Here is a 22,444-nt window from a genome sequence, read left to right as displayed (position 1 = left end):
CAGGCGTGAGGCAAAGAGGTCTCTCCTGCATGGACCTCGCATATTCATGATCTCTACAAAAATCGATGGATGAAGTCTCAAGTCCCGCAGGAACCTGGAATTCCAATCTGCTATCTGATTGAGCTTGCTGGGCAGATATTCCGCTATCACACTGATATTCTGATCCAGGCAAAAATGCCAAAAGTCCCTCACAATGTTGGCCAACAATCGGGATTTCGTCCCTCCTAGGCGGTTGATACACCGCACCGCTGAAATATTGTCCATCCTGAGAAGGATGCAACAATTGCTCTTCACTGGGGAGATCGATTTAATGGCAAAGGAGCCCGCTATCAACTCCAGGCAATTGATGTGCAACTTTAACTTGTCGGTGGACCATCGTCCGCCGGTGGCCTAGTCTACTCATCTTGCACCCCAGCCCCACTGGCTGGCGTCGGACTCTATGATGAAGTCCGGAGAAGCGCCAAAAATTGCCCTGCCATTCCATGGTTTCATGTGTTCCAGCCACCAAAGGAGTTCCTCCTGAGCCTCTGGAGACAGGGGAATCAGGTGGTCGTATGAAAACCTCTTTTGAAGATAGTAAATCTTGAGATGCTGTAATGCTCTGTAGTGAAGGGGACCTGGGAAGATGGCTTGAATAGATGAGGCCAGAAGGCCCACAATCTTTGCTAGGACCCTCAATGAGATCAACTGTTTCAACAGCATGGAGCGGATCTCTCTATAGATTTGATCTTGGTCATGGGCAGAAGTAACTGTGAGGTGACTGCATTTATCTAAAACCCCAGAAAGTCCATCTGTTGACTTGGGGTGGTCACCGATTTCTTGAGATTTATCACGAACCCTAACTCTTGTAGCAGGGAGATTGTCCACTCTAGGTGTGTGAGCAGAAGGTCCCGGTCTTGAGACAGAATTAACATGTCGTCGAGATAGACGATCATGCGAACTCCCAATTCCCTCAAACGAGTGACCACAGGTTTTAGTAGCTTGGTAAACACCCAAGGGGCTGATGACAGGCCGAAAGGGAGGGAAAGATAGCGGTACCATTCCCCTTTCCAGGAGAATTGGAGAAATTTATGATGGGAGGGGCAAATAGGAACCGTGAGATAAGCGTCCTTTAGGTCCAGCCGGACCATCCAGTCGTTCTCCAAAAGAAGATCTTTCAACAGATGGATGCCTTCCATCTTGAAGTGTCTGTATGCCACAAAGGGGTTGAACTCGCTGAGATTTAAGACCAGTCTCTGACCTCCTCCTTTCTTTTGTACCAGGAAGACGTTGCTGCAAAACCTGCCGGGAATGAAGGGTCCTACAGCAATAGCCCGCTTGGTCAAAAGCTCCTGAAGTTTGGAGTCAATTAAAGCTTGCTCTTGGAGGGAAAAAAGGAGGGGAAGAGGAGGGGTCGCCTGGCAAGGAGAGTCTATGAGCTCTATCTGGTAACCCTGAACCGTGTGGATAACCCACGCATCTTTGGTTAACTGTGTCCAATTCATCACAAAATGCAGCAGTCTGCCCCTGAGGGGGGATCATAGGAAAGCTTGGCGGACCTACCTGATGACTGGGCATCGAAGTTCTTGTAACCCCCGTTGACACTGTTGAAACATCCACAGAACCCTCGAGACCTGGAGGGGTAGAAACCTGCTTGCTCCGGCTTTAACGTGGGTCCAAGGAACCCCTGCTGGCTCGGGGGAGGGAGGGGTGCAGGAGCTGGAGTGCCCGAGGGGGCAGGGTTACTACCAACTAGTTGTTCCAGGCATTGAGAGATAGACAGTAGGGCCGAGGAGAGGACTTTATCTAGTTTGGAATCAAGTCTCTTATCAATGAGGGCTTCCATAGATTCCTCATAATAGCAATCATCATCCTCAGGAAGGTCAAACGCAGCTACCTCCTCCTCGTAGACTTCGCAGTCTGACATAGTAAAAGGTATATAAGGTATATATACGTCTCCAAAACTCTCCAGAGAGAAGCCAAATTTTACAACCCACCCTCCAAAGAGAGCAGGTGTCGGTCGGGACCAAAGCTGGGGTAGTGGGGGCCACACAGGTACCAAAAAAGCCCTTGCCAATAGGACTAATGGTGGGTGTAAGAACCCTGTCTGCCTAGATGGCTAATAGTTTCCAAAAATTATCTTTCCCAGGTAACTGGGACTGCAGGGGCTAATTAATCACAAGCGGTGAAAAAAAAAACTGCCCGATTGCCTGGAGGGCCGGTACCGGCTCCGCCGTCTGCCAGCTGCATTATTATTATTCCCAAGAACCAGCCAGGGAGAGGCGTCCTTCCAGCTTGTGTAACACGGGCTGCACGCATGCAATGACGCGTGCAGGCTCCCGAGACGCACACAGGCTTCCTGATTAGGAGCCGGCATGCGCCTTGCTCCCTGGAGGGGGGGGGCCAACCCCGGCAGCGCGTGAAGTGCGGAAAGCAGTTAAACTCGCACCATGAGAGAAAATTCAATGCGGGTACATCTCAAATAAATAAAACACTTTTGAGCAATGAAAGCGGTAGAAAGTTGCAGCGCAACACGTGCTGAGAGGGAATAAACGGCAAAGGGCGCGATTGCGTGCGCCGAATACAGAGCAGCGCGAGAGCGTTTTAAGCACATTAAAACACGGCAATAATCGTACGTAAACAATAATACCATAAAACCAGTAAATATATATAATTCGCAATACAATGTATCACAGGTAAAGCATAAGCAACATAATGAGTCACTTATCTTGACTGCGGAGCAGCAAAGAAAGAGGAAGCCAAGATGGTGCCTCATTATTTTGTATTATTAGCTCTCATGTTATTGGTTGATGAAGGAGGCGTGGTTCAAAGCCTCATGGGAAATGTAGTTTTTGTGTAAAGTTTACTTTTTTCTCATTGGCTGCTGTGAGTAATAAAGAAATTGAGAAAGCATAATCTGAACCTCCGGTCCTGCCATAGAATCATTGCAGCAGGCATGGGGAGGCTTCAAGAGAGAGGGAAAGGGAGGAAGAGGAAGGTAGAGGAAGTCGATCAGACAGGGAGAAGAGGAAGATGAGAGAAAGAGAACGGGTATCCCAATTACGAGGCCCTATTAGCACTTTTGTGCCTCCAGAGCGTCACTTTTTTTGACGCTCCAATGACGCAATGTGCAGCCGCATATATACAAGGCTACGCAAAGCCACTTTACGTGACTTTTCATGGACCTGTAAATATGTGCCTCTCTCACGCAAAACACTGTGTGGAAGTGGAGTTCCCCGGGTGTTGCTATGGGTGTTCCCACGCAACTCCCATTGAATCTGAGGCATTTCCAGATTTACGAGGAATCATAAACCTGGAAATGCATTCGAATTTAACGCCACCCCAGGGATTTTCATTTCTCCTCGTTTTTTCCTTTTTCTATGTACGCTGCATTCTGCACGCATTCTGCAGCACACCTAGAAAGGAGGAAATCACCTCCATTGATTGATTTTGTGCAGAAAGGTGTTCCTTCCTGCACATAATCAATCATACCCTCAAAGCAGGCACCCCTGCAAAATGTTTCAAGGGTGCCTGCATTGGTGCTAGGCTGTGTTTTTTTAGCGGAGGCGCAGGGGTCAGTACAGGAATGCACCGCATTCCTGCACTTTTAGAATGACGCAGCGCCGCTAAATTGTTTATGGCACTGCGCTGTGCCATTCAATTGTAAATGAGGCCCTGGATGGATGGAAACAGAGATCTTGTGTGAGAAGACCAAGGAAGAGGGGCTGGTTTGAGCTGCTTTTGTCCCCCAGTTCACCTTGCATATGTTCCCACCTGTAGTGCACAAGTCATCACAACTTCTTCTCTACTTTCTCCAGGTAAAAACAACGCTTGTGAGGCATTCATCTGTGACTGCGACCGCAAAGCAGCCAACTGCTTCGCCAACTCTAAGTACAACTCTGCCAATAAGAATGTGAACAAGAAGAAATTATGCAAGTGAGGACCCCTGGATAGCAGGACCTGCCTGAGAAAATGCAGCTCAGTACTGGTGCTCTAGAACTGGAGTCAATCATCCTTGCAAATGTCTGCGGTCACATTTGATATATTTGTTTTGCAAACTATCAATAAAATAATCACTAAAGCGGTCTATGTGGTCTCCTGTCTGTGCAAGCAACTTAAGAACACATCGGATACAGGTGCAGCTTCCCTGGTATCATATGCGCCTTGACGCCCATTGGGCTTAGTAGCGCATTACAAATTGGATTTCATTCATTCATATGCACAAGGATGCTGGGTGGCAATATTGACAGCCCAAGCCAGCGCCATAAGTCCTGTTTTATGGTATGTATATATTTGACATTTCCAATTGCATTTATTAGCATTTATTTTTCTCATCTTGCTTGCTGGTGTTTACCCATAATTAAGTTTTGTTTGGTGAAAAAATGCAGTTTCCTCTATATATTTCCGCATTTTTTTAACTGATAAATGTACATTCACACTTTGATGTCTGTAAGGTTTAACCATGCCACATAGCCATACGATAAAACAATGCAGTCACATGAAAATAGCTGCATTTTAGGGCTAACGCATGTGCAGGTACGCAGGTATTTATGCTTTACTGCAAATTTGAATACATTTTGTAACTGCCTATGCGCTCATTGTGCACAGCTATTGTCTGGGCGGTCGCGTCCATCGTCTGTATTTTTCCGCACAGAAAGGGAACATTTTGTTTTTTGACTATACTTCAGAGTCAAAATCAGCAAAACAGACAACTCGGTGGTTTATTTACAATTGTGGGGTATGCAGAAGACAAAGGTTGCTGTGCTGCATTGTGTGAAAGGGAGAGACCAGAACACCACCATGTCTACTAAGATATATTGCTGTCTCCATCTGCACTGGGTCACTTTTGGCTACCGTGATCAATGCACAAACCCTTGCACCATGGTAGAAGGGTGTGTGTGATGACAAGTATATGTTTGTACTGAAGGCCACATATGCAAAGCTGGAAAAGAAAGGTTTTCTAAAATGTTAGCCTTCCTCAAGAAGGCATTAATTGTTCGCACAAAGTCCTGTCTACCTTTTTAGTAGATAGGGATCCATGTCAAAAACTATAGCTGGTCGTATGGGAACAAGAATATACCAGCCATTGGATGCACCCTTGGCGTAAAGTAGCGCAAGCCCACCTTTGTGTTACTTTGGGGCCATTTTCTAACACTAATCAAGATTTGTGTTGGAAAGTAAATTTCAAAACAAGACTTTCACCAGTTTGCATCACTTTTGTGACACACAATAGTGATGTGTCTGTAAATCCCAAAACTAAGGGGTAGATTTACAAGCCCCTTGCGACACTTTTGCGCCGCCGTTGTGTTACTTTTGTGACGCAGGAGCGGCGTAAAAAATGTGGCCAATTTACAACGTGACGCATCTAGGGAGCTGCGTCACGTTGTAAAGTCCTGCGTCACATTATACCTGCGTCAGGTATAATGTATGCAGGGTGGGTGTTCCCACGCAGGAAAGCCTTGTAAAAGTGACGTAGTGAAATCTACAAGATTTCACTGCGTCACTTCTAGGACGCCACTGCATCAAAACCTTATGCCTTCTTTAAGCTGGCGTAAGGAGTGACGCAGTGTAGTGGGAATAGGCCTAAAAATGTATTGCTGTAGTTGCATCGTGCTTGCGACATGACTCCAGCAATGTGTGACTTTTGCCCCAACAGATGCATCAGAAGTTCTGACTCATCTGTCAATCCTTGCGCCATGGTGCACCGTATTGTAATTACGGCGCATCCATGGTGGCACAGGGAAAGTGTCGCATCTCTAGAGATGCGTCACTTTCTTGGAAAAATCTGCCCCCGAAAGTTAAAGCTTCTTCATGAGCAGGTCAATTAAAGAGAGTGCCTGGGTTAACAGAAGGCTGAAGCAGATAGATAGTTGAGCAAAAGGTAAGCGTGTGAGGGGTGGTGGCCAAGAATAAGACACAGCAGGTGTGCTGTCGAGGCAATGCAGGTAGTTTCGGCATTCGGGCCGCTATGAAGACTTTGGTGAATAGGCAATTTTAATTTATGAAAGAAAGCTGCCTGGCCCTACCTTTTCCTGAAGTGTCTCTGATAGCACAGAGTGTTGTCTCAGGTTTGGTGGTTGGTGTTATGTGCGCTGTTAGCAAAATGACGTGGGGGCATATTATCATGACAGGTGATAAAATTATCGCCGTTTTAGCGGCAGAAAACAGCAGCTAAAACGGCGATAACGGGCTTGATAATATGCTCTATGGAATTCCAATTGAAGCCCATGTTAGATGTCCTTCACATCTAACATGGGCTTCAATTGGAATTTTATAGAGCATATTATCAAGCCCGTTATCGCCGCTTTAGCGGGAGTTTTCTGCCGCTAAAGCGGCGATAATTTTATCGCCTGGCTATATAATATGCCCCGTGGAGTGGCTCTGCACATGTATTTTACATTCTGGGGGGTTCCTTTCGGCAGTTTTTGCCATGTTAAGCCTTACTTTATACATCATATCACATGTTCTCAAACCAAACTGCTTATTTGAGATAACCCTGGGGTCCAGCAAAGTTTTCAACACTGAAAAAAGTTCAGAAAGAGAATAGTTGGGAGTACTCCTCCAAAGGGGCCTTCATTACTCCCAGAAGAAAGGAACCACCACAAGAGTAAAGTAGGGCATTTTAAGCTCTCGCAAATCTTAGGGGACGATGACCAAAAACCTTTTCTAAAGTTTTCTGTAAAATATAATCTCTTCTACAAAGCGATACTACCAAATGGGATTGGTTAAGGGTAATTTAAGGAATGGTTTAGGGAGAGACATGCTGATACAACCACACACCCACAAATGAGTAAGGCCATTGCTATTCACAAACTACACTTACTATAGCCCTAAAAGGGTCAAAACAGGTTTCAGTGTACTCCAGCCTAGTGGACATCATCAACGACAAGCGTAAAGTTGCTAAAAGTAACTTTACACTTCTAAATCCTGTTGTAAGAGGGTCCACTCTGTGATTTGGTATGGTGGGGCCATGCAACTAGGTATAACATTACTCTTGGTAATGGAGAATGGCAAAAAAAATGTAGAGTTACACTTAGGTGTAATAACAAATATACATGTTTACTTACTTTTGTGAATAGGCTCTTTAGTGAGCATTATGTTAGAGTGATGCTGCTGGAGGGCAAGGTGTATCTGCCAAGAGAGGAAACCCTTCAACATGGAGTAAAAGTTGCTAAGAAAGTTAAAAACAGTCACTCTTTGTTAGGATCTGCGCACTAGAGCTCACTTATCACCCTACATAGTAGTGGAAACCTCCTACTAGATTTGCTATGCTACCTGAGAGATTCACTTCAAATGTGGTTGTGGACAGAAAGTTTGCAAAAACACCTCCTAAAAAAGTATTAATAATAATTACTATCTTTGATGCAAATCTGCAGTGCATGAACCCCAAAGAGTGGACCTGTAAAAGCTTCTGTGAACTCTATATGGACCCAGAAACCTATTCAATGGCAGTCACCTGGCAGGTGGGGCCCATGTGCTGTTCCCACATATGAAGTTATCTCAACTCCTGAATCTTTCTACCTGTTTATCGTTTTCGAGAATGTCGATATCAACAAGTAAGCAGTCTGCATGTGCTACAGAGACAAGCCAATTGGTCCAGCAGAAAATCAGTAGCCATGCTGACATAGGAAGTTACTCTTTCCTTTTCATACTGAATGACCTTAACCTAGGGTCAATGACTCTTTTACTAATCATGCTCAAAATCTTCCTGCCACAGTAAGTGTGCTCCTGTGAGCAAAATATTCCTCACGCATGTACTCAGCCAGATGCAAACACAAGGGGCCCGATTCACAAAGGTAAACCGAGACGAAAGCCTAACTTTACGACTCTAGCTATTCACAAAGGGCATTTATGAGTAGTATAGTGAGACTTTTGTCTCAGTTTTTGTCCCTTCCTGCACATAAACAATCCTTAATGGCGCTTTGCAACTTCTGTGTTTGCTGCTTAATGCAGCACACATACAAGCAGCAAAACATCATTTTTTTTTCAATACTTGTTTGTGTGCAGGAAGGGACACCTTCCTGCACATAAACAATCAATGGTGTTTTGCTGTTTCTATGTGTGCGGCACAAAGCAGCACACCTGGAAAGAGCAAAAACAAGGAGAAATAAAGCATTTTTCCTCATTTCACCTTTTTAAGACCAGGTTTTCCCTTAATTTTGGTGCTGCTCCATATTTGAGCCACACTTGTAAATAGGGGAGCAGTGTCAAAATCAGTGGGTGTTGCGGTGAAATGCCCACCGCAACACCCATTGCCCTCCGCTTTCACAATAATTGTAGCGTGAAAGGGGGCTTATTTACAAGGCAGCTTTAAGCCACGTTAAATGGCTTAAAGCTGCCTTGTAAATAAGGCTATGCCTCTATCACCACCACAACATCTTAAAAAGTGATGTTGTGATGGCGATTGGGGCTTGTAAATATGTCCCATAGTTTCTCAGTGGGCCACAGACTCTCACATGTCTAGTGAGATGGCAGTCATCTTGGACTTATGGCATGACTTTCCTTATGGTGCTTGAAGTCTTTGCAAAGGAATTGTTGTACGATGGTGCTGTAGCCAGATCTCAATACACAGATGTCAGCTTTCAAGCTTAAAGATCTCTAAATCATAAATGATTGGATTATGGACATTTTGGTCTACACAGAAGTATCCTTAAATTGTGTACGACTTAAAAACAAACTTTGAACAATTTCTTGCGCACTTATTTGAACTTTAAAAACTAGGGTTGCATGTTCTGTGAATAGTTGCTGTGAAGGTATAGGATAAATTCTTAAGTTGAACTTTCACATGTATTATAAATATTACTAATATAGTGCATAAAGTATTAGATTATTAATTTGAGTATAATGCCAAGTGTATGGAATCACAGTACGTTAATGATGTTTCTTATTTTCCAGTTCTACAGATGCTAAGTAGAAACCATACTCATCTTCTACAAAAGGGAATATAGTGGCATAGCTTGAGGTAGTTATTCTAATATTAGAGGGATATATTTCGTATTTTGTGTACATGTGTTTAGTAGGATATTTGTGGGTTTTTATATTTAGCTTTCAGAAAATGCCAGCTATCTGGCAAAGCGTAGCAGGTTGATTATTCAGCAGTATTGCTAAGGTACACCACTTCTCAATTACAAGATATGTTCAATATTCCAGTCACAAGCTACTAAAGTAATCATTTTGGGGCATATTATCAACGGCCAGCGATAATTATCACTGGCCGCGCTTAGTGATAGATTTCTTATTGCAGGCTATCGCAGGAAATGATCGCTACGCTAGCGCTGTATCAACAACGCATAGTGCAATGGCGATAATTATTTCTGCGATAGTGGTGTTTTCTATGGAACATCGCTGGTTTTCCAGAGATGTTCCATGGAAAACAGCGATAACCTTGCTGATACGACCCTGTGGTCGTATCAGCATAATCCGCCCCCTATGTTGTGAATAGGTAAGTAAGGATTTTAGCAGACGTTAGTTTTTGGGGAAAACCGCGGTTTTCGCCAAAAACTAACGTCTGCTAAAATCCTGAGGGCCACCTTGTAAATATTGCGATGTGCATTTTGCGATAATTTACAAGGTAGTCCGTCAGGGGTACGCCCAGTGATGCCCACTTTGCATCTCATTAGAGACGTTAAGCGAGGCGTCTGAATAACGGCTGATAACATGCGCAAATGCATGTTAGCACCGGCTTGCAAATAGGGCGATAAGATTATCTCCGCTTTTTTGGCTTTTAAAGCCAAAAAAGCGGAGATAAGGCCCTTGTTAATATGCCCCTTTGTCTTGTAGAAATCCACTGCAGCCTGAAGACCTCCTTTGCCACAAAACTAACGAGGCAGAGTGAGGAGTCCTGTGTTTCTATATTCTCTCTTATTCCTTCCCCTTTTTCCTGCTCTACCGCTGCCGTCATGTCTTAGAGTATGCGGTCACTGGTGGGGATGATAAGAAAGGAAAAAGAATGTTGCTTCCATTGGATCTTGTGCACAGGTTTTGTGCTAACTGACAACATGATTGTTGGTGTCCCCAATCCTCCAAGCAAACCATGCCTTGGAACCCCCTCTTTACACCCCTTGAGTTGGATTTGCTACTGAGGATTTCTAGGCGTTCATAGTGGAGAAATCTGCAGTGGTAAATACATTTATGATTCCCCGGAATCCTTTTACAAATTCCGGTGTACATGGAGGTATTTTTCTCTCTATACTTATGCTATGTTTACAGCTGAGAATATCTTTGTAAATAGGGCCCTGTGATTTGTTTTATCCTGTTGAATACAAACAACAACAAGGTGATGGATGGAGTGTCTGATTCAATCTCAGCCAGTGGCAGTCGCTCGGGCCCCATCCCAATCCATGGTTTTTGTACCACAATGCCACCTCAGTTTGATCCCAGCCATATGCAAATCAGTCTTGACCCTGCTCCAATGGGAGAGGTCCAGCTCGAACTGCGAAGCCGTGTCCGACCTGAACTGGAATACAAGCAACCTTGGACTGGTTTTGCCCTCATAAGGCCTGATCAGCCAAGTACAGCTTGATTCGAGTGGCACAGTGAGCATAGGACCCACGTCCTGGCATACCTGTCCAACTTAGAGTTCCAACTGCAACAACAAGATGATGTGTGGGATACTTGAAAAAAGCACAGTCACTAGCAATCGCTCGGGCCGCATCCCAATCCATTGTTTTTCATCCAACATTTCACCTAAGTTGGTCCTGTTGAAAGCAAGCCCTTTGCTTAAATCCTACAGAATATTAGTGTGGTCCATTTAAATTGCCCACACTGGTTCCCTTACTATGAGAAGCAGGGTCGATGCTAATTTGCATTATGCAGGCCTCTATCTAGAGTGGCAGACTGGGAAAAAAATCAATAAATTGCAATGCTATTCTGAGCAATTGCCAGTGATTCAAACTATTTAAAAGCATGCTTCCTATCACCTTGTGTGTGCTTGGTTTAACACCCAACGTGGCCAAGAGTATGCCCAGACCTGAGTCCCTTGCTCAGTGTGCCACAGGATTTAAGTTATAGTGGAGAGGATGTGGCGTAATGGCCAGAGCTGCCGACTTTAGAGTTGGGCAACCAGGTTCGAGTCTCAGCGTCAGCTCAACATCCTGTGATTCTGGGCAAATCACTTAATCTCCTCGTGCCTACCAAAAATGAATGTGTGCTTGTGCAACGTAACTTGTGCTCTTGATAAGCACTCCAATACCTTTGCGTCAAGTTTGCGCTTTTTAAAGCTGCAAAAAACAAAACAAAGTACACTGATGAGGCCTAACAAGGGTGAAGCCAGACTAGGGGGCATATTTACAAGCCCCTATCACCACAGGAACGTCACTTTTAGCGACGTTCCTGTGGCGATATGTGTTTTGCCTTACTTACAAAGTAGCGTTAACGTGGCTTAGCACTACCATGTAAATAAGGCCCCCTTTCACACTGTACTTAGCATGAACGGGGTGGGCAATGGGTGTTGCTGTGGGCGTTCCACCACAACACCCATTGATTTTGAAACTGCCCCCTTTTTATAAGGGCAGAGTAAATAAGGGGCAGTGCCAAAATTAAGACCAGGAAAAACCTGGTCTTAAACAGGCGAAACAAGGAGAAATGCTTTATTTCTCCTCCTTTTTGCTGTTTCCATGTGTGCTGCTTTGTGCAGCACACATAGAAACAGCAAATTGCCTATGAGTGTTTATGCGCAGGAAGGTGATCCTTCTTGCACAGAAACAATCTTAAAAAAAATTACGTCATTTTGTAACTTCTATGGGGCAGATTTACAACTTCTGGCGCATCTCTGCTAATCAGCAGGGATGCGCCAGAAGAGTTGCGACGCATCTGCCCACGCATGCGCCACCACTGATGCGCTGCATTTACAATGCGGCGCACCCTAGCGCACAGATGGGCAGATGCGTGTCTCATCCCCCGGCGGAAAGGCGGCACATTCCTTGAGTAGCGTCGCAAGAGCGACGCAGCTCCAGCAAGGCTCGGGGTGCCCCTATTCCTAACATGCTGCGTCAATCCTTACGCCTGCTTCAAGCAGGCGCAGGGTTTTGACGCAGCATGGTCGCAAAAGTGACTGAGTGAAATCTTGTAGCTTTCACTCAGCCACTTTTCGGAGGCGTTCTTGCGCCGGAACGCCCCACCCCTGTGCCGGAACGCCCACATGTGGCTCAGGGCTTTACAACGTGACGCATCTCCCTAGATGCGTCACGTTGTAAATACGGCGCAACATGGCGCATGATTTACGCCACCGCTGCATCACAGAAGTGACGCAACGGCGGCGTAAATGTGTTGCAAGGGGCTTGTAAATCTGCCCCTATGTGTGCTGTGTTAAGCAGCAAACAAAGCAGTTACAAAACCATTTAAAGATTGTTTATGTGCAGGAAGGGTGACCTTCCTGCACATAAACAATCTTCCCCTCAACACAGGCACTATGGTGCAAGGGGGCCTTCGTTGGCGCTAGGCTGCTGGATTTAGTGCCAGCGCAGGGAGAAACGCAGGGCTGCACCATATTATTGCAAATATGGTGCAGCCCTGCATTTCTAAAGTGGCAGAGGGCGGCGTTAAGCCAAGCAGACTAACGCCACGCTCTGTCACTTTATTGTGAATATACCCCTAGAGATGCTTGGGATCCTTTCTGGAGGGGCCTCGCCTGCAAGTCCACACTGGACAATTCCCATTAGTAGCAGGGTCAGTACTGATTTGCATAGGCATGCCTCTGTCTAGAGTGGCTCAGTGTGTGAAAAACAATGGGTGGGAATGCAACCCAGAGCAATTACCAATGATGTAGACTTTTTGAAGGCATTCCTAGCATTACCTTGTGTGTGTTTGCTTTAACAAGATTAACTTGTGTAAGGCACAGCCTCACACCGTGATGCAGAGGTGAGTGTGCACTGCCTAGCATAAGATTTGTACTGGGTGCATACCCTTCAAGTGCAAATTCACATGCTTAAACAATGATATAAGGGTCCCACACATTTAATTTGTGCTGTGTACTGCAGCACACATGCAATGTGTTATTGTTTTGAGAAATTAATACATTTTCCTCCACTTGTGCCTTCTTTAGGTAGCCATTAATTTTTAACGCAAAGCCTGGCCTGGCTATTTTAGTAGATCAGTCTTTGTGTCAAAACCTATGGGTGTTTGTTCTAATCCGCTCCAGTGACACCCATTTGACGTAAAGAGAAGCAAAGTGTTTCTTGCACTGAGAAAAGAGCACCTTTGCAAAGCAAATCACCCTTTCTTCCACTGCAAAGGCTTTCTTTCCTACCGTGGCACTGACTGACACTGAGCGGTTGCTAGCCCAAAACTGGCTCAGAATGCACATACTGCTAAGCTGAAACTGCTTTGGAATAGGCATGCCCTGACCCCTCCTGATAACTGTCCCCACCAGCCCAGGACAGTGGCACCATGGGGTCATGGGTCCTGCCCACGTGAGGGCGTGACTAGAGGAGCGCAGTGATGAGCGCACTGGGTGAGGCTGCGTTTCAGCACCTGTTACTTCAGCACCACAGGCTGTGGCTCACGTGCACGCTAAGGACTGCTGCACTCTGTGTGTGCAACAACCTGACCTGAATGTCCTATTCGTAGTTCGTCAAACAAAAAAACACTTTCCCTTTACAAGTCCTAATTTCCATCAGCTTGACCCACCACCACTGCGTCTGCATCTGGCCAATTTGTGCTTTACGAAAAGCATACATCTGTTACCTCAACACGTCCTACTTAGACATGCTGCAAAGTGCACAGATGAGAACATAATTAGCAGACATTTCTAAACTGGAATAGACAACATTATGAAGAAAGTCTTCTCTTAAATTTGTTAATGTCTCTTTAAAGCTGGTAGTATAGTCAATATTTCCAAATAAACTTCAGCAGATGACACCCAGTTCAACCTCTCGCTATCGGAAGACCCCTCCAACACTATGGCCAACTTCTCCAGATGCATGTCAAGCGTCACCGACTGAATGAAAAACAACTGCCTAAAACTCAACAGAGACAAAACGGAAGTGCTGATCTTTGAGAAAAAAACCTCGCTGCGGAATGACTCCTGCTGGCCTTCCCGAACCAGGACCCTCACCAACTCTAACAGACCATGCCCGCAACCTTTACATCATCCTTGGCAGCAAACGCTCCATGAAAAAACAAATCAACGTAGTCCTTTCCTCTTGCTTCATCACCCTTCGTATGCTCCGTAAGATTTTGCAATGGCTCCCCATCAAAGCAAGATAAACCGTCACGCAAGCCCTAGTCTCCAGCCGGCTGGACTACGGGAAGGCACTCTACGTAGGAATCATGGTGTACTTCCTGAAAAGGCTGCAGACCATACAGAATTCAGCTACCAGACTTATGCTCGACCTCCCCTGACAAACCCACATCACTCCCCACAACAGGAAGTTCCCCATTCTGAAGAGATGTCAATTCAACATGCGGATCCACACCTACAAAGCTCTACACAACATTGGACCAGCATACATCAACTAACGCCTGGGCTTCCACCAACCCTCCAGACACCTGCTCTCTGCCTTCCTCTCCTACCTCGCTGCCAAGCCCTGGCAGGACCTCCCTCTTCACCTCTTAACCTCATCCACTCTGCTGGAATTTAGAGAGGGACTCAAGGCATGTCTGTGCAACTGACCCCCATCCCAACTAACCCCCTGCCGCATGGTTTGCAGTGCCTGGATACCCTCAGAGGTGATTATCTGCAATTTGCAAGTCCTGATTGATTGATTTATTTCGACACAAATCTTTCAACGACATTGACTTCCGCAGAAGAGACTGCATTTCTGGGGAGAGTCTTCGGTTAAGTTCAATATACCAACGAAAAGATTGCCACAGTTTATTTTTCATTGCTGTCCTTTCTATGTTTGAAATGCTCCTGAAAACAAGAAATCTCTGGGGCATATATTCTCAAGTAGCTATCGCCGAGTTATCGGCACTTTAGTGTAGCCAAAGTCGCGATAAATATACCGCCTCATTTACAAGCTGGTGCAAACAGCCGATACCACCAGTTTTCTGGCAATAGCATCCTCAAAAAACATCGACACGGATGACCCGGCAACTATCCCTAATGAGATGCAGAGTAGGTGTTTCCGAGAAAACACCACTCCTCAACATTCTCAAAGACCAGCCAGATCGGCGATAAGAACACAAAACATGCAATAAGGTGCGTTAGCAGCAGGAAATTAACACCCGCTCTGACCTGGTGCAAAGTCGGACCACAACCTGAACCAGAAAAGGGAGTCCAGCCCAGAGCCACACCTGAAGAACAATAAATGCCATGGAGCCAACGATCATGCAGCTGGGACACCCAAGAGGGCCACAACACCCACCGCCACCCACCCCCGAACCACCCTTATCCCCCCCCGGTGCCCCACCCCAAGCACACCCCACCTCCCCCGGACCAAGAGATTGCACATCAAAGTCACGAAATCATGAACAAAATCATTCGCCTGATGCTGCAGAATCACAACAACTAACAGTCATGTGAGTACAGAAAAAGCAGAATCAATCATTCACCATTGAGAGTCCAAACAAAATATCACAATCAAATTGTTCACCAAACAACTATTTAGAAGAGTCATGGCGTGTCATCCCTGGACAATCTGAAAGTGACAACCTGTAAGACAATATCCCAGATAAGAAGGTGTGTCAGGCACTCATCAAAGGACAGAGAGAGAGAGAGAAAGAGAGAGAGAGAGAGAGAGAGAGAGAGAGAGACTGAACAAGGAGTGCAAGGACAATCGGGCCCTTGTCACATACATGCCAACTGTTGCGTGTGTCTCGCGATGGGGGACACTACTTCAGGCAGGCTACCGATTCTGACATTTACACACAGAGCCCTATGTAATACATGGACATCGGGCTACGTTGGGGGATGCGAGATTGTTGTGCATGTGCAATGAGGCCACAGCTAGTTCACACCTTCACATTCATCAAATTGGCCATGTGGGTCAGGGTCAAACATGCGCATTGATGACATTTACCAGGGTGTACCTTTTAGTGCAATCAACGTCCCTACATTCATGCATACTTGTACACGTGAGTGAACATAGACATGACACATCTGTGTGATTTGGAATGTTTTATTCACATTCTGGGGAGTCTCGGAGCCGGAGGGGTACATGGCCAGTTCAAGCCTACGGGACATGGTTGCCCAGTGGTGGGCCAACCAGAGTCCTTGGGGGAATGCAAAGTTAATCTGAAGAGGAAGAGTTCAGTCCACAGCCAGATTGCTTTGTCATTGGTACCAGAGCAGATGTGGCAGTCCATGTCGGGGTCCAGGTGAATGTCGCAGAGTGTTTCGGGGGACAGTGGGAGGTGTTGTTCCAGGGCATGATGCATAGGGCTGAACCATGCAGGGACAGGCCATGTGGCGGGTACGGATGCTACTACCTCCTTCCTCACACAGTCATTACCTTCCACATCTTACTCCTCTGAGACGTCTTCTGTGTCAGGTGTGTGTGGTGGTGTTATGGCAGCATCACTGTGGGCCACTGACACATCAGGGTGCAAAGGTGATAGGGCTGCATCACTGTGTGCCAATGACACATCAGGGGGCGGAGATGTGTGTGTAGAAGTTCCAGCAGCAGTTATCTGGGACAGGCTCTGTGGCAGCAATGGCAAGATGAGGATCTGCAAGGCCTGGAAGATCCCAGCTACATGTCGCTGGTGTTCAGCCGTGGCAGCCCTACTTCCAGCCTGCATCCGCTCCATGGTCTCCATTGTCCTGCGCATCTGTGCCAACTCTGTGCTGTCATTGCTGGAGCCTGTCTGGCTAGTTCTTGTATTCGAGTAATGGCCCCAGCGAGGTCAGCCAAGGATTGCCTGTGAGCCTAGTGCGGACAGGGGGTGTCTGTTAGGGACTGTACGTGGTCCCTGATGGGACTCAGACACCCACGTATGGCAATCGAGTTTGTCTGCCACGAGGTCGAAACCCACCCGCAGCTGATCAGCCAACTCCTCCTGGCACGCTAACACACGACGTTGGAATTCCATGTGTTGGTCGTGGGGGTCCTGTGAGCCAGCCATGGTGGTGTGTGCTTCCTGCTGTGTGGTCTGTGCAGAGGGTGGGGTCACCACGATGCAGCTGGGCTGCCCTGCTCCTGGGGGTGGGGTGCGGAGGATGTCCACGAGCCATTGGAGGGTGTCTGGGCAAATGTGCAGGGTGTCCTCTTCATCATCACTGTAGAGATGTGGGGTCTGCTCTGCAGGAGGTGTTGATTGTCCCTCTGCAATGTAACAGGGGGATGCAGGTTAACAGTGTGTTCCATGTATGTTCACGCATTGTACATGTTTACATACAGACTGCATGACAATGTACATTGTGACTGTTTTGGAGGAGCTGGCTATTTGATGGGAGACAGTGGACATTTCGACTGCATGACGGATGCGAGGTTGTACTTGTACATTATCATCTCACAGTGTCATGCAATGACAGATGTGATTGGTCAGTTTCTACACACGAGCAGCACCAGTTGTGTCCTCTGTCCTGTGGTGTAAGTGTTGCACTTTGTACCACATTGTTGTCAATGTTGATGTGCTGTGATTGCTATGTGTGTGTGCTGCATTGTTGGCGAGTCTGCCCTACAGCTCTGATTTGGCGTCCTCTTATCCCTTTGAGTCGGTGTGCCTTTGACTTGTGTGCTTTTCAGGTGCTGTGATGTTTGCGACTTGGGTCATTTGTGCTCTTGGACATATTTTGTACTCTTGTGCATTGTTTCTCTGCAGATGTGTTTTTGACGTCATGGGTTGTAGGTGCAAGTGGATGTGTCAGAGTGTGACCTGCTACTTTACGGATGTGGTCCACACTCAGCCATCTCAAAGTCGTCTCGTGCACCATGTCATGTATTGTGACTGCAGCCATGCAATCTGTCATGCAGTGTCACTTAGTCCGTGTGGCTCACCGAGCCGCTGCTTTTCTGGATTCAGCACATGTGCATGGGTAGGTTGTGGCATTGGTGATATGGAGGGGGGCCCATTTGTGCACATTGTGGACGGGGGCCTACTTGGTGTTTCTATGTGTGCTGCAGTGTGCCAAGGGTGTCAGGGACATGTTCCACACTCATTGTGGGTGTGGAGTGTGCTGCGCATGATTGTGCATGTGTGCCATTGTGCCCATCTCCCTCCGTCCTCCAGGCGCTGGTCGGTACTCACCCTGTTGCTGTTGTGTCAGGTCATATCGAGCTGTGTCCAGAGCACCAACTCCTTGCACCGTCTCCACACTGATGACTGTGGCCACCATTTCCTCCAGCTAATCCAGCTCCTCCTGTGGCGCAGGAGGCCCACCTTCAGTTGCCTTTGCTACCTTCCTGTTGGCAGCGAGTTTCTCCTTGGTTTGGCTGTGCACTTCATGCCAGTTCCTCTTGACCGCCTCCATTGACCTCCTCGATACTCTGACTGCATTCACGCTGTTGACGATGGACTGCCATATTTCTGTTTGTGTTGCCAATGCGGCAGTGGAGGTGACGAACAGTTGTTGGTAGTGTTCTTTCACCTCCGTGACGATGATCCGGTCTTCCTGCGGACTGAACCCCGTCTTTCTCTTCTCCTTGCCCGTCCCCGAGCACGGGGTTCCTGGCTGGTCCTCCGTGGGACTTGTGGGGTTCGGGTTGTCCTCTGCACTCGGTCCGGTTGCATCCATGGTGCTACACAGTTTGATTTGGTGTGTTTTTTTTGTTGCTTTTATAGTGCATTTTCCCGCATGACTCGTGGGAATTCCAGGCCTGTGGCTGGTTTTCACGGATTTTTGTATTGCACTTGGCCTCATCGCAGCTTTTTTTGCGTTCGTGTTTCACATTTTTGCGGCATCGCGTTGACTTTGTCGCCGACTTTTGACACGTTATTGTGAGCCTATCGCATGGTGCCACCGGCTTGAGAATGCCGCGTTACCACGGTGTTATTTTCCCGCGATAGACTGCGCTGTGTAGAGTTGCGTTAAGCTACTTTTGCGGTAGTTATCACACGTTCTTGAGAATATCCCCCTCTGTTTTTCCACTTCAAATTTCCCACCCTGTTAGGAATTTTATTAGGGGTGTGTGCAATATATATGTAATTGGCTTTTGTGTAATTATGCACAATTTTAGAAACATTACCTGAAATTAACTGAAGTTACTCTAAATGCAAAACTGGAGTTATATTTTAGCGAGAATACTTCAAAAATAGTGCAAAAAACATATGCTGCACACAGCAGCCGGTCATGTTCTGGTTGTTGGCATTGTTCCTATGTCCTCACTCTAAAGCCCTTATTTATGAAGGGCTTGCGCTGTTGTTGCATCACTTTTTGGTAACACTGCTGCAGTGTAAACAATGCGCCACACTCACTTTATTTACAAAGTGACGCATCTAGGCAGATGCGTCACTTTGTAAAGGCCTGCGCTACATTATAACTGCATCAGGTATAATGTATGCAGGGTAAGCGTTCCCCCTTAAAAAAGCCTCGTAGAAGTGGCGCAGTGAAATCTATGAGATTTCACTGCACCACTTCCACACCTTGACTTCGTCTTATGCCTGCTTCAAGCAGGCGTAAGGAGGGACGCATGGCTTTTCACATGGGACTCGCCCACGTGCAATGACAAATTGTTGGAGTTGCATCAGTTATCCAACACACTCCAGCAATGCGTCCTTTTTTGTGTCACCAGATACGTCAGGATTCCTGACCTATGCAAATCCATGCGCTATGGAGCGACGTATTGTAAATACAGTGCATCCATGGTGTCGTAAGTATGTCGCTATGAAAAGTGACGTATCGCTGTTTTTGCGATGCGTCACTTTTCATAAGTGAGGCCCTAAATGTTTGCCGAGAATAGCGCATAGCATGATGTGGCATAACAGCAAATTTTAGGAATTTCACATACAATTGCAATACAAAATTACCAATAATACTCGAGATTAGGCCCGCTTGGGAGTAGTCTGGCTGTTGTAAAACAGAACCCCCGGCACAAGCTTTGACTTGTCTATCTGGCAAGAAGTCATTGGCCGAAAAGGTCCACGGTAGGCTTTGTTGGTGTATGCGCTGACTATTTGCTACAGAATGTTAGGGGCATATTATCAAGACAGGCGATAACATTATCGCCGCTTTAGCTGCAGAAAACTGCCGCTAAAGCGGCGATAATGGGCTTGATAAAATGCTCTATGGAATTCCAATTGAAGCCCATGTTAGATGTCCTTCACATCTAACATGGGCTTCAATTGGAATTCTCAAGGGCATATTATCAAGCCCATTATCGCCGTTTTAGCGGCAGTTTTCTGCCGCCAAAGCGGCAAAAATTTTATCGCCTGTCTTGATAATATGCCCCTTGGTTTCTTAATAGGTAGTTAATAGGTATTAGGTAGGTAGTGCAGTACCACGGTAAGAGCTGAAGCAGATAAGCAGAGTTGTTGCCAGGGCTGTAGTGCAGGGAATATTGTATGTAGACAAAGAAGCTGCCTGGAGTGAGATAACACACAGGTGCACATTCTGGATGCTACTGGCATGACCGTAGGGCCCTTGAAGCCTTGTCTGACCCTCAGCATCTTGAGTCCTGAAGGTGGTGCAACCAGTGATGTAATGATGAGCATTGGAGTGTGGGTGTGAGGGAGTTGGATTGAACATCAAATGCTGAGTTCCATGGCTCGCAGCATTCACCAAGGAAACAATGAAGCTACTTTACCCTCATCTCCTTTTAGCAATGGTGATTTATGGCTGCTTGAGAAGTTGCATTGCTGGGCTTTGTGAAGAGCTGACAACAGTGCAGCACCATATTTAGTAAGAGTCGCCTACCAATGACCTCATCTGTGGCAATTGCACTAAATCTGGCTGTGCATGACATGACGTTGAGTCTCATGTTGTAGTGCAAAGGCGTGACGGCAGTGGCTAGCCAATGGTTAATTTGAGTTGGTGGGTGGTACTTCATGATGTCTTGCTGGTGGCTGCCCCCAGTAATGAACTCGGAAGAGCCTGCCATATCTCTGCTTTTGGCCACACCCAGTTCCAGGCATGCATTGGGTTGGTTGGGGCTGCCACTGCTGTGAATCTTAACGTCACAAAGTTGCAAGCCTCACTGGAAGATAGAAACAAAGACAACATTTGAAGTGGGTCAGAGAAGCATGTGTGCAGTGGGCTTGTATTTTTGGTTTCCTCATTCCTGCCCACTGCCCTGCTTCACGCTGCCCTGCTTCTGCTCTGACCAAGCCTCTCTAACTACCTGGACCTGCATTAGTTGATTTCTGTCCCCAAAGGCAGACTAAGGTCCTGATCTAGGCTACAGAATATGTTTAGTACTCCCTCGGAGTGTCCAAATAAAATACGATTGATCCCAAGACCATGGGAGCTTTCTCACATAGTTTGGGAGTCATTTAACCAATGTTATTGTCCCTTACTGCCATGTTTTCACAGTGCTAAAGGAGAGTGAAAACTGGCCATTGGACCTCCCTCTCTAAATTGGGCGGGTCGCCAATGGCCAAAGCTCCGAAGGCCTTTACCCCATTGGGCCCCCAAACTCACTCTCCGAAAGGCTATCGGAGACCGAGCATCGTAGTCCGGATGACGTAAACCGCTGTCTGTATGGATTACGGGCCGGTCTACGACTGCCCGACGAGCTCCTTGAACCTGTCGAAATCCAGCCGGAATGACAAGCCTTTTTCACCTCCGACCACCTAAATTGTAATTAGGCAGTCGGTAGTGAAACCTACTATCTCAGTCGGAAAGCCTCTGACCTCTGGTCAGAGGTTATCCGACCAAGATCGTAATCGGGCCCTAAGTTATATGTGTGAGGATCTCCCCATAGAAAATATAGGAGAGGTAATAGTGGTGATTTACACTCATAGGTTTGTGAATAGTATTTTGTAGTACCTTAGTAGTTCCACTTTAGTACTACTAAATGTTCAATGAAATGCAGTTTGTGAATAGGCCTCCTTTGGTGCTGACTAGTAAAAAGCCTTGCAAGACTTTGCGTTGAGTTGCACAGGCGCAAAAGCCTTAGTGAATCTGGACCCAAGTGGTTTACTAATAATGTAACCGGAGTGCTTTTATCAGGGGAAAATGCAGTTTCTTTATGTAAATATGAAATCCGTGCTTGTGGAAAATAAGTGACTTAAGAGTGGATGTGTACTGCATCTGAGTAGGTCTACAGTACATATTTCTGAAATCTAAAAACATCCCATGACAGTACTTAGAAAGCTGGTATGTACGACTGGAAATGTTTGGTCCGTGTGGAGGTTTTGAAAAAGTACTGGGTATTCTCACATGTTTTTGGGCCCAGAGAAGGGAAACTGTCCCTATTGTGAATAATTTGTTTTATTTTGCAGCTAAAACAAACAGCATCAGCCAGCACATGTATAACAACAATTTCTGTAAGACAGTAACATCTGGCTAATATTTGCAATATCATGTTTACTGAAAGGTTCCTGGACACTATACGTCTGATCACAGTGTTTGCGTAAACTACATTGCATACACAGCATACAAACTACCTTAGTTACTCCCTGTAATAATAAGGGTAAGTCCAACGTT

At 46.3% G+C, this 22,444-nt stretch overlaps 1 protein-coding gene across 2 annotated transcripts in view; it reads left to right on the top strand.

Annotated features, from left to right (window-relative positions):
- Positions 1 to 4,064, top strand: part of LOC146783518 (phospholipase A2-like) — a 51,905-nt gene extending 47,841 nt beyond the window's left edge. For both annotated transcript variants that reach the window (XM_085633760.1, XM_085633759.1), the window contains exon 4: positions 3,798 to 4,064. In XM_085633760.1, the coding sequence (XP_085489886.1) occupies positions 3,798 to 3,919 (122 nt within the window). In that variant the 3' untranslated portion in view covers positions 3,920 to 4,064. The remainder of the gene's footprint in view (positions 1 to 3,797) is intronic.
- Positions 4,065 to 22,444: the final 18,380 nt, after the last annotated feature.

This window comes from Triturus cristatus, chromosome 11 (genome assembly GCF_964204655.1).
Source record: "Triturus cristatus chromosome 11, aTriCri1.1, whole genome shotgun sequence".
In the NCBI taxonomy this organism is placed as follows: Eukaryota; Metazoa; Chordata; class Amphibia; order Caudata; family Salamandridae; genus Triturus; species Triturus cristatus.
The sequence above is the reverse complement of the archived record's forward strand: the minus strand, read 5'-3'. Positions and strand labels throughout refer to the sequence as shown.